Source organism: Saimiri boliviensis, chromosome 4, assembly GCF_048565385.1.
Source record: "Saimiri boliviensis isolate mSaiBol1 chromosome 4, mSaiBol1.pri, whole genome shotgun sequence".
In the NCBI taxonomy this organism is placed as follows: Eukaryota; Metazoa; Chordata; class Mammalia; order Primates; family Cebidae; genus Saimiri; species Saimiri boliviensis.
In genome coordinates this window covers 134,238,358-134,249,707 of record NC_133452.1, presented here as the reverse complement: position 1 = coordinate 134,249,707, position 11,350 = coordinate 134,238,358, and the positions used below count along the sequence as shown (strand labels likewise).

Sequence of the window (11,350 nt, the reverse complement as noted above, 5' to 3'; positions counted from 1 at the left end):
TTGTGTGACAGCAACCTGGAGAATGGGCAGGGCAATCTTTCCCACTGTACATTTGAACTGTTGCAGCAGTTGACTTTCCTGACCCACTCCTGAAATATGAAACAAACCTATTCATGTTTCTACTCTACTTTAAGCCTTTCTCTGGCCCATAACACTGACTGGATTAAGCCCAAGTTTCTTAGCAAAGCATTCAGGTCCTTGCATATAACCACTGCTTACCTGTCAAGCCTCATCTGGCACTCCCTCAGATCCAAGCAGTACAAAACTCCATTTCCTGTAGTGCACACATCTACAACTTTGTAAGCTCCTCTCTAAAACCTACTTGTCTGCCTTCCTGGTTCTTGTTTTACCACTTTCTTTTGCCCTCTTAAGAAATGTGCATATATCTTTATAAAATGGCCTATACTGTAATTTATGACCATTTCTCTGCTTCATCCTACTCATCACCCCAGAGAGAATGAGTATGTTGGCAGTAACTAAATTCAGATTTACAGATCAGACATGGCATTTGTTAATGCCCCTATACTTCATATTTTTGTCAGTTTTCAGCTTGCCTATGTTTCCTACTAGACTGGGAGCTAAAAGTCAGGCTCTAAGCGTCTTACGCGCCTCCATCTTCAAGGCGCAGCACAGCGACTGGAAAAAACAAAAACAAAAAAAAAAACCCACGTTGAACGTGCACTTAACTGCCCTGCTCAAACACCTACAGGCACAGGGCGAGGGCTAGGACCCACATCGCTTGAGTCTTAAGTGTGCTTCCAACTGCTCCCAAGTTCCCTTTTCATTAGAGAAACCCAGACGAAACAACAAGGAAAGAGAAATAGGCCACGATAGGCTCTATACTGCTTCTCAAGTTTCTCGCCCGTCCACTCACCCAGGCAGGATAAACGGACTGCGGCAGGACTCAGCTTATGCACACACACCCCGCCCTCGCCACACCCACTATGCAGCTTCGGGCCCGGCCGTACCCATCTGGGCGCCTCTCCTGCTTCCTCTAGCTGTGCGAGCCCGAGAGGCCCGTGACTCTCGCCCCGCCTCCCATACCCGCAGTGATACCCCTTCCGCCAAATTTGTTTCTCTTTCTTGCGGCGCCTGCGCGCTGGCACGTTACGGCGGAACTAATCCAGCGACGCCTGCGCTTTGACGCATTTGGTGCCGGGGAAGGGAAAAAGGAGGACCGCAGAATGCGTCACACCCGGAAGCAGAGAGCCGGAAGTGGAGTTGGCCAGGTTATCCCGAGGGGTGGAGAAGCAGAGGCCCGGGAGGAGGGGGGATAAAAGAAGGTGGAGGATCCTGACTACCAGTCCGAATCCGATACTGCTTCTCTTAGACCTCAGAGACAGAAAAAGGGAAGGGTGTCTCATCCGCCTTCCTCCTCTCGTCCCTCTCGTGAGCCTTAGCCATGGCCGAGGCAGGGGCTGGGCTGAGCGAGACCGTCACTGAGACAACGGTTACCGTGACAACCGAGCCCGTGAGAAAGGCGGGGGGCGGTGCTGTTTAGGGGTCTGGGAGATACTGGGAGGGAGGGGACAGGGATGAGAAGAGTTGCTGGAGGAGCTGGGCCTGGGGATATGGGAGGTGTGGGGTTGGATATCTGGGGCTGGGAGAATCGGAAGGTATTGGAGCTCTTTGGAGTGGCAGAGGTGGTGCAGGAGGCTGGTCAAGAGACATGTAATAGGGAGGTACAGTTAGGATATGGATGTACGCTGCTTGTAGTGGTTATGTGTATAAGTAATGAACGAATGGGAAATTGAGGGTTAAGGAGCCAGGAAGATGTTGGGAGGAAATCAAAGGTAGTGTAAGATAACATGGTTGGAGGCCAACTTATCAATACTTATCATAAATATTTGTTGAATGGATGAATGTAAAAGGAAGTACAGGAATAAGGAAACAGGAAAAGGAGATGAAAACAGGAATTTTGAGAAATCGGAGAGCGAAGATGTAAATGGAGAAACAAGAAATATTTTTCCAAAAACACGTTAAGTTGCCTTCAAAGGGAGAAGGTTGCATTGGACTTAATACTCTTGGATTAAAGGGAGTTTATTAATTAATAGATTAGTAATACTCACTACTAGAGATGCCAGGATGCAAGAGACTAGGTGGATAAGAGGTAGAGAGGGCTGGAACTTGAGAATTTTTTTTTTTTTTAATGGGAAAAAGAATACAGGATCTGGAAAAAGGAAAGGAAATCAAAGATGAGGTACTGGGGACTGAAAAATAATTTTCATGTATTAATACTACCAAGGATGATTTGGGGAGGAAGACAGAGAAACAGCAAGGATTATATTTTCCTTTGAAGGGCTGCTGGGACCTTCCCTAGGTTAGGAATTGAATTCTCTTATACTGGTGGTATACGAACAGGAAATAATACTTATTCCTCAAGGGACTCCCTGAGGTAAAAGACCTGTTCTGCTTTATCTTGTCTCAGCTCCTCCGGTGCTATGTCTATGGTACTGATTGAACTAAAGAAGAAAAGAGAATAGGTTCCTTGGGTGGGAGTGGGAACGGTCAGTAGGTAGGAACTAGATAGGTATGCCCATCCTTAACCTTCTAGGAGAACCGGAGCCTTACCATCAAACTTCGGAAACGGAAGCCAGAGAAAAAGGTGGAATGGACAAGTGACACTGTGGACAATGAACACATGGGCCGCCGCTCATCAAAATGTGAGTAATTGTGGGCCCACGGTAGCCCTGGAGTTCTGGCTCCCTTCGGCATATCTTGTATCTACGCATATCCACTGGCTTTCCAGAAGCCTCCAGATGCTTATAATTCTGTCACTTTTTTGGTGGTTCTCTGGTATCAGGGAAAGAGGTAGGGAAGGGCTAGAATTGGAATTGCCTAGGTCTGCCGGCAAGAAGTATCAGAGGTGGCAGAAGTGGGGCTTTGATTTCTTGGTTCTCTAAGAGGGCAAGTGGGCTGGGGCCTGAGTCCCAAGGGTGGGCCTGGGGGAGCTGGATCCTGGAAGGTAGGAGGAAATAGAAATTTTCACTGACATTGAGTGGAAATGGAACTGATTATACATCTTGCCCTTCCTCTTTAACTGGGCTCCTCCCTCTAAATCCAGGCTGCTGTATTTATGAGAAACCTCGGGCCTTTGGTGAGAGCTCCACGGAAAGTGATGAGGAGGAAGAAGAGGGCTGTGGTCATACACACTGTGTACGTGGCCACCGCAAAGGACGGCGTCGTGCGTCCCTGGGACCGACCCCCACCACCCCTCCCCAGCCTCCTGACCCTTCCCAGCCCCCACCAGGGCCAATGCAGCACTAAATTCCTCTCTCCCCCACCATTCCTGTGTCTGTCTGGCCCTGAATGTATCCATGTGGCTACTTCTCCAGCCCCTTCCTTCCCTCTCTTCTGCCTGATAGAGGGAAGAGGAAGAGAAGAGTGGACAGAGATCCTGGAATTCTGACTTGCTGCTATTCCAGAACCCAGGCTCCTGGGTTCCCCTAGTCCTCATTTTTCCTCCCAGTACTCACCCTTCTCTCTCGAGGGATCTAGGCACCCTGGTCCCAGTCTCTTCCTTTTGTTCTCACTGCCAAACTGCCTGTCCTGGGATCTAGTTATCCTGGCCCTGCACTCTCAACTTGAGTAGCGAACACTTAAATTGGGTTTTCAACAATCCCAGCTTTCACTGCCAGGGTCCCAGTCAGATTCCAGGAATTCGCACCCTAGCTATGCTTGCTAATCCTGGTTTAGAGCTATCCCACTGAAATATTTAATCCAATTCTTAGTTCTTGCCTGTGAGATATGAGGTCTTACAGGAGACCTCAGGGCTCCCAGCCCTTCTCCTTTTGCTAACCCTCCTCATGCCCTCAAGAGGAGTTAGAAGAGAGGTCCTTGCCATTCTCACCTCTAATGGAAAATGGAACGAGAAATGATCATATCCTTTCTTCCCACCCTTCTCCTGTGATTTAGGATTTCTGACAAAGCTGGCTTGAGATTGATCACTTAGAGCCAACTATCTACTCAGCCTTTTGGTTTTCACCTTCAGAGACAAATCCAATACAGTCCCAGGGACCTGGGGGGAAAGGGAGGGAGCAAAGAGATGGGGGTATATCCCCTGTACTACACTCTTACCTCTTACTTCCTAGGCTTTGATTTCTCTACAGTCCAGATGTTCAGTTCTCTTGGCCCTCCCTACCCCTTACTGGGATCTGGTTTTCATTCTCCAGTCCTTCTTGCCATACACAACTGCAGAGATCAGTCAAATCCATACCACCACTGAGATCTCATTTATTGCCACAGATGCACAAAATAAATAACCTAAAATCACAAAATGTGTTAAATATGGGCCCATTTATACATACGGGGAAGGGCGTGAGACTATACACAAGGATGAATTTGGGGATGTCTGAAGTATTCCCAGGTTGAGGAGGGGAGAAGGGAAGTAGCACCGTTGGTTTCTTTCTGAGAGTATGTGCGCAGAGAAGTTTCAAGAAAGTTCTTATGGAAAAAAGGCTGTGAGCATAGAAAGCAGTCATAGGAGGTTAGGGAACTAGCTTGTCCCCACCCCCTGATCCCCCTAAAGGGTCATGAAGCTTCCTAGAGGATCACAGGGCCCAGACCAGGGTCAAGCCTCTTGCTTTAGGAGAAACCTCAGTGGACAGGCAGGGTAGCCCAGTCCTTAGATCTGTGGGGAAGGCCCTGAACCCTTCTTTGGAGCTAAGAGAGGCAAGAGTGGGAGTTAAGTATTCGACTAGCAGAGCCTCTGTGTAGGAAACGCAGTCACTTTACCGGTACTTCTGGGGAGGGCCTGTTCCCCACTGCAGGCCTAGAATAGTATAGAAGGAGGGAAGTCAGGAAATACTGTAGTAGCTGTAGGGGAGAGAAGATCCTCAGAGCCAGGGAACAGGAATGGATTTGGTTTTGAGCAGGGATGTGAAAACTTGGAGGCCAGCTGAGGTCTTATCATTTTGGGGGAAAAATGTGGGTTGGTATTAATACTCCTACAATGGGCGTATGAATGAGCTCCCTGAAATGAGAAGGGAATTCCACGCCCAAAAAGAAGCAGCCACAGGGCCAGTGGCCGGGCCAGACTTCTAGCTGGAGACAAGACTCAGCTTTCTGCTGGTACAATGCGGAGTGGGGCACGAGGGTCACGGGTGCAGAACAGCGGGAAGATGCGCTCCCCCAGGGGACCGGGCGCCTGGAAGGCGAAAAGCAGGTCCAGTGAGCGGCCGTCGTAGAAGGCCACGCGGCCCCGCTCCCAGTCCAAGTCCACGCGAATGCGCCGCGGCGGGGGCTCGGAGCCGCCCAGCAGGGTGGGCTCGGGTGCCGTGAGGGCCCACAGGCGGCCGCCGCGGCCTTCCACGGCCCACACGGCCCCCGCAGGGCACAGCCTCACGCGGCCCTTGCGTTGCACAGATTCCCCGGCGGCGCCGACAGCGTAGTGGCTCTCCCCGTCGTCCTCATCCTCCCCAGAAGAGTCTCTGCAGGAGGCGGCGTCCGAAGTCTCCACTTCCCAGCAGTGGCGGCCGGCCCCGAAGCCCTGCGCGCCCAGCACAGCCGGGAGCTGATCGAAGCGCGTGGGGGCGTCAGGGGGCAGGGGCGTCCCTGGTGGAGCCAGTTGGACGCTGCGGCGGTCGGCGGAGATGAGTAAGCGGCGGTGTGCGGTCCCGGGGTCCAGGGTCAGGTCGGCTGAAGAGGGGGAGGCAGGGAGAGGACCTCATGAGAGAGTTTTCTAAACCACAGGTGGGGTAGGGTGGAGAATAGTCGACGGAGAGCATGTAAAAGACTGAGTGCTAGTGACCCCACAACAGCTCAAAAGGACCAAAAAGAAGGAAGGCATAAGACGAGCAGGCCTGGGCAATATGGGACGTTGCTCTGATACACCACTTCTGTAGAACTGAACTTGGGGAAGGATCATACTGGCCCAGGTTGGGGGAGCACATCAGGAAGATCAAAGGAGAGACTGTGGGGTTGGGGGAGGAAGAGTGAGGCTGATCTGACTTCGAGGGAGGAGTGAGGACTGATACCTCAATCTGCAGCATCTGGGGTGGAGCATGGGAGCTGGGTCAGCAAAATGGGGATGGCTCATCTAAAGAGAAAGGCATACTGATACTCAAGTGAACCTCAAGTGGCAGGGAGGGGCACAGGAAGGAATCCAAGGTATCCTGAGAAACCAGACCACCCACCCACTGGAATAGGCGGGGGTGGACAGGCCTATTTCTATAGAGGGTGTGGGGAAGAGGCGGAGGGCAAGTGGTGATAACCAGAGACCAGAAAGAAAGAACCATTGATCTTGTATGTATGGGGTGCTTTGAAGAAAGATTTCTGAATTAGGGGTACCAGAAGCAATCTGGACTAGGTGAGATGATGGATGACCAAGAGGAGGAACCATCTTCTCTAGGTGGTTTAAAGAAGGGTGGAGGGCACCCTTGTTCTTGGGAGTGAGCGAGGAAGGAAGGGTCAAGGAGATGCTAGGGTCCCCTTCCAGAGAGGAGTGATGAGAGGTGGTGGAAGCAGAGATTTCCTGGGAGGCACCTAACCTTCAGGGAGCTGTTGTTTACTGTATGAAAAAGGAAGAGGGAAAATGGTTGGAATATGAGGAGTCGAGGATGGACATTGTTATAGGCTGAATTGTGCCCTCCCCACACGCGCGCGCGCGCACACACACACACACACACACACATACAAAGATAGGTTGAAGTCCTACAAACCTCAGAATGTGACCTTATTTAGAAACAGGATCTTGGCTGGGCACGGTGGGTGGCTCAAGCCTGTAATCCCAGCACTTTGGGAGGCCGAGGCGAGTGGATCACGAGCTCAAGAGATCGAGACCAACCTGGTCAACCCCATCTCTACTAAAAATACAAAAAAATTAGCTGGGCATGGTGGCGCATGCCTGTAATCCCAGCTACTCAGGAGGCTGAGGCAGGAGAATTGCCTGAACCCAGGAGGTGGAGGTTGCAATGAGCCAAGATTGCGCCATTGCACTCCAGCCTGGGTAACAAGTGCGAAACTCTGTCTCAAAAAAAAAAGAAAGAAAGAAACAGGATCTTTAGAGAGGTAATCAAGTTAAAATGATGGTCATTAGGGTGGCCCCTAATACAGATTGCTGACTTACAAAAAGAGAAAATTTGGGCACAGACAAATGCATACAAAAGAAAATGTGCAGATCTGTCACCCAAAGCACATGTGAGGCTACCGGAGGGCAGGAGACAGGCAGGGAACAGACTCTGTCTCATGGCCTTCAGAAGAAACCAACACGGCCGACACCTTGATTTCAGACTTGTACCTCCTGAACTCTGAGATAAATGTCAGTGGTTTAAGCCACCTATTTTATAGTACTTCATTACAGCAGTACCAGGAAACTAATGGAGACATCAAAAAGCACCTGATCTTTTTTAGGGCTAAAAGGGAGAAAATCTAACGCAGACTCTCATTCAATTCCCTTCCCTCCCTTCCCTCCTTACCTGTCAGTCTATGAAGCATGTTTTTGACCACTGGGTAATCTTCAGGGAGATCATCCTCCGGAGTAGGTGACTTGGGTGCTGGGACTTCAAATCTAGAGAGATGAGGGGCAGGGTCAGCAAATCAGCCCTCTGATGCTAATGCCCCCCACACATACCTCACTCGAATCTCTAGAGGAAGAAGGGAGAGGCCGTACCCCCAGAAAACCTGCCTATTGATGGGAACAAAGATGTGGGCCCAGTAGGAACATGATGGCTATGGTAGCTGCTAGTGAAAAGGAAAGAACAGTAAAAGCAGAACTCACCGTCTCCACGTCTTCCTCATATCCTAGAATGGGCAGAAACAAACATGGATGTGAGCTCTGGGCTTCATTCTGTGGGCATCCTTCCCTATCTTCCCCCCTCCCCAGGTGAGCTCTGTCTGAGCTGGCAGTGTCCTTCCTTACCTTTCAGACTGATCTCGCCTCCTTACCCGCTGTGCCCCTTTACCTCTCATTCTCCTCCTTCACCTTTCATGATCCCTCCTTCCTCTAACCCCATCACTTTTCCCTCATCCTCCTAACTCCATCCGCACTGTCCTCCCCGTCTCCACTCCCCAAGGGTTCTCAATTCTCCTTTCCCAGCCTCATCCATGCCTGTTTCTTGTCCCCAGAGCCCTTGCCTTCCTCTGCTGCCTCCTCAGTCCCATTCTTTGTCTCTTTCAGTGCTTCCATCCTTATCTGTCTTCCCCAGTGCGTCCCAGAAAAACATCTGTCCCTTCCACCCTCCATCACACAGACCAAATACACACCCAGAGTCCTTGGGCTAAGAGTTGGTATATAAAAGCCTTACAATAAAGCTGCTTCCTCTCTTGCAGTAAAAGCCCAGTGGCATTTATTGGGCCCTTTGCTTTGTGTCTCTGGACCGCGGCCAGGGAGGCAGCTGGGCTTGAGTGTGTCCCTGAAAGCCCAGCAGATCTGCAGAGTACTATGGGAGCCAGGAGAGGGCGCTGGATGCTCCCCTCCGAATGCTGGGATGCCGACCCCTCCACTTCACTGTCCAGTGCTGATGGCTGGAGTAGGCCGGTAAGGTGGAGAGGGGGAGAGAAACAATTTGCCTAATTGTGCCAATTACACTCAGACTAATTAGGTCTATGAAGACTTCAAAGGGCAGAAGCAAGACCCAAGACGAGCTTGGCTGCTGGGGAGAAGCCATTCAGGAATCTCAGACGCCCAGGGGTCGGGCAAGGGAATGGGGTTTGTTGGTGGCCAAGAAGCCGGGACGCAGGAGAGGCGCGGGGTTAGGTGGGTGTTAAGACTGAGATGTGGAGAGGAGCCAGAGACCCTCGCCCTGGTTCTCCCGCACCTCGCCTCCACCCGTCGCCGCTCCTGCCTGGGGCCCTGGGAGGAGCCGAAATAACAATAACAAACAACACACAGTTTAGCTGGAGCCAGAGTCCCGGACCAACCCCCGCGACGCTATAGGGGCGTTTGGATCTGCGCTCCCCTCCCCACTTCCTCCATCCTCTGATCAGTCCCCTCTCCAGCTTTTTCTCCGCCACCCACCAACCGGCCCAACCTCCTACTCCCCCTCCTCTAAGCATATTCTGCCCTCGCCCACCATCCTCCCAGACCCCCGCTCGACCTCGCCTGGGTCGGCTCCCCGTTGCGCCCGCCGCTCCCTCCCCTCCGCCAGCTCTCCTCCTCCCAGGCGCCTGCAGCGGCCCTGTCAAAACTCCTGCAGTTCCCGCGCTCTTCGCGGCAACTCCAGGGCTCTCCGCGTTCCAACCAGTACCCTTTCTCTGCCTCCCCAATCTCTTCTCCCCAGCCCCTCTCACAAGACTCAGGCATCCGTCCTTCCCGGCGCCTCGCACTTTGAGGAGCCAGGGTCAGCCCTCGCCCCCCCCCCATCCTTTGCTTTTCTCTCCCCACCCCATCCTTTGCCTAAACTTCCACAGGGGCCCCGGCTCCGGAGGTGCCATTCCCGGCTTCCCCCGGGAACCCAGGAACCTCCCCCTTACACCAACAACTCCGCACTCGCAACGCGCGCCCAGCCTCACCTCTCCGTGCGGGTCCAGGCAGCCCATGGTGGGGATGCGCCCCCCTCGGCGTCTCCCCGCGAGGGCCCCAGGCTCAGCCAGCTTCTGTCGCAGCTCGCGGCTGATCCGCACCTCCACCGCCAGCCGCACATTAGACCTCAGGCTGCGGCGGGGACACGGCAGGCCGCAGCAGGGACAGGCGGTGGGGGAAGCCTCTGTGCCAGTCGCCGGCGGGGTCCCCCAGCAACGGGCCAGACACGCGCGGCAGAAGCTGTGCTCACACGCCAGCAGCACCGGGTCCTCGAAGGGGCCCCCGCACAGAGGACACGTCGCCAGCTGCTCCAGACGCTCCACCAGCCCCGGGCCCAGCTCGGGCGCATCCATGGAAAGCCGGGATCTGGACGCCGCCCTTTCCGCGACCACCGCGATCGCCTTCGAGCGCGCAGATGGCGGGCCGCCCCTGCTGCTTGCTGTGTAGATGCCCTTCTCTCCGACTCCCGCATTAACTTTTGCCGCTTTCCGCCCCTCTCCTGGGATTGCCTCTCTCTTCAACCAGTCTCAGTCTCGGCCAATCTCTCCACCACATCAGGCTTTATAGGGAGGGAGGAGGCTCCCGCGGGAGGTAAACACCAGGTCTTGCGCAACGCCTCATCTGGTTCTCCCGCTTCCCGAGTAAGGTTTGGGGGAGGAGGGAGGGGAGAATAGTACACCTGGGTCCCCGAGCCTAAGAGGCTGCCACTAGAAGGCGCTCTGGGGACGGGGTAGCCCTGTAGAGGGAGGGTAGCCCTCTGTGAACCCCCCCACAAGAGCCCCAATTTTACTTTATGCATGTGGTGCGCGCATGGGCCGGGTGGCCAGGCTCGCTCTTGGCATGTGCGCCCACATTGCCAAGGTATGAGTCATTCCAGGTGGCTGGCACACCTACCTCTGGGAGCTGGGGGCCCGGAAGCACAGATCCTGGTTTGTGTGGCTTTGGCAAGCCTCTGAGTGTTGATGTGTGGTTGTCATTCCCGGTGCCTCTCGCCTTTCCGTCTTCCTTCCTTACCTATTAAGGGCTTAAGGGCACTCTGAAGCTCTAGGGTAAGGGGTGGGGAGCAGGCGCCCACACTCGGCCTCGGAGTCAGAGCAGAGCTGTCTCCGTTCTACGTCTGGCCAGCTCCCAGGGGCTCTCCTTACTTTCTTCCTGGGTCTCTCTTTCTGATCCTTTCTCTCTATTTTTCCCTGTGTGTGTTTTTATTTTCATTTTTATCTTTCCCTCCTTCTTTGGAGTGTACCCGGTATTCTCTGTTTCCACTCTGGTAGTTCACTGAGGCTCAAGGAGCTGGAATAGCCGAGGTCACATAGCAAGGGAATGACCAGAAGTGGAGCCTACCCCAGTCTTATTCTGACTTGTGCTCTTGCTGTGACTCAACCCTGCCTTTTTCGCTGGCAGATCCCTGGGACTCCCTCCTGCTTCCTGATTTTTTTCTGATGTTCCTTTATGCCTTCATTCCTCACTTCCATCTCTCTCTTTTTCTCCTTACCTGCTCCTCTCCCCACCTATCCTCTTCCTCTCTGCTCCCGCCTCTTCCTAGCTTCTTTACCCTTTCAATGCCAGGTCTAGCTGACTGGATACTCATGGGCTTTGTGCATAAGTAAACATCCAGAAGTCTACAACTATGATCACCCACAGTTACATAACATGTGTCTGCATCCATCAATGTCCAAATGCCCGGATGTGCGTAAACCTGCAGATGAAAACACTCATGTAATACAAACACCACAGATATATATCCTGTGTTTGAATAGCCTCATACACACCGAATATCCCTGGGATAAATGTCCAGTGTTATTTAGGAACAGATGGACATGCTCAAAGAAAACAGGCAAAGAGGCAGATACCCTATCATTAGTTTTGTTATTAATAAGAACAACAGTATAA

At 52.8% G+C, this 11,350-nt stretch overlaps 2 protein-coding genes across 4 annotated transcripts; one reads left to right on the top strand and one right to left on the bottom strand.

The window, feature by feature from the left end:
* The first annotated feature begins 1,137 nt into the window (after window positions 1-1,137).
* Window positions 1,138-4,277, top strand: PPP1R11 (protein phosphatase 1 regulatory inhibitor subunit 11). 3 transcript variants are annotated; one of them, XM_010332857.3, is made up of 3 exons: window positions 1,138-1,229; window positions 2,555-2,663; window positions 3,065-4,277. In XM_010332857.3, exons 1-3 carry the CDS (start codon window positions 1,185-1,187, stop codon window positions 3,265-3,267), a joined length of 357 nt encoding a protein of 118 aa, XP_010331159.1. In that variant the 5' UTR covers window positions 1,138-1,184; the 3' UTR covers window positions 3,268-4,277. The 3 variants fall into 3 exon arrangements, with proteins under 3 accessions (XP_010331159.1, XP_003944892.1, XP_074254464.1); XM_003944843.4 differs by having other exon boundaries at window positions 1,180-1,471; XM_074398363.1 differs by lacking the exon at window positions 1,138-1,229 and adding an exon at window positions 1,547-2,200.
* RNF39 (ring finger protein 39) lies at window positions 4,214-10,159 on the bottom strand. The gene is made up of 4 exons (XM_003944839.4): window positions 9,451-10,159; window positions 7,718-7,740; window positions 7,416-7,507; window positions 4,214-5,637 (listed from the first exon to the last, which is right to left on the bottom strand). The coding sequence occupies exons 1-4, from the start codon at window positions 9,811-9,813 to the stop codon at window positions 5,057-5,059; spliced, it is 1,059 nt and encodes a 352-aa protein (XP_003944888.3). The 5' UTR covers window positions 9,814-10,159; the 3' UTR covers window positions 4,214-5,056.
* Between the last annotated feature and the right edge of the window lie 1,191 nt (window positions 10,160-11,350).

Coding starts and splice junctions, on each gene's coding strand:
- PPP1R11 (XM_003944843.4), top strand. CDS start 1,403: ATGGCCGAGGCAGGGGCTGGGCTGAGCGAGACCGTCACTGAGACAACG. Junction 1,472..2,554: donor TTACCGTGACAACCGAGCCC/GTGAGAAAGGCG, acceptor TTAACCTTCTAG/GAGAACCGGAGCCTTACCAT. Junction 2,664..3,064: donor GGGCCGCCGCTCATCAAAAT/GTGAGTAATTGT, acceptor CTCTAAATCCAG/GCTGCTGTATTTATGAGAAA.
- RNF39 (XM_003944839.4), bottom strand. CDS start 9,813: ATGGATGCGCCCGAGCTGGGCCCGGGGCTGGTGGAGCGTCTGGAGCAG. Junction 7,508..7,717: donor ATGAGGAAGACGTGGAGACG/GTGAGTTCTGCT, acceptor TCATCTCTCTAG/ATTTGAAGTCCCAGCACCCA. Junction 5,638..7,415: donor CATGCTTCATAGACTGACAG/GTAAGGAGGGAA, acceptor CCCCCTCTTCAG/CCGACCTGACCCTGGACCCC.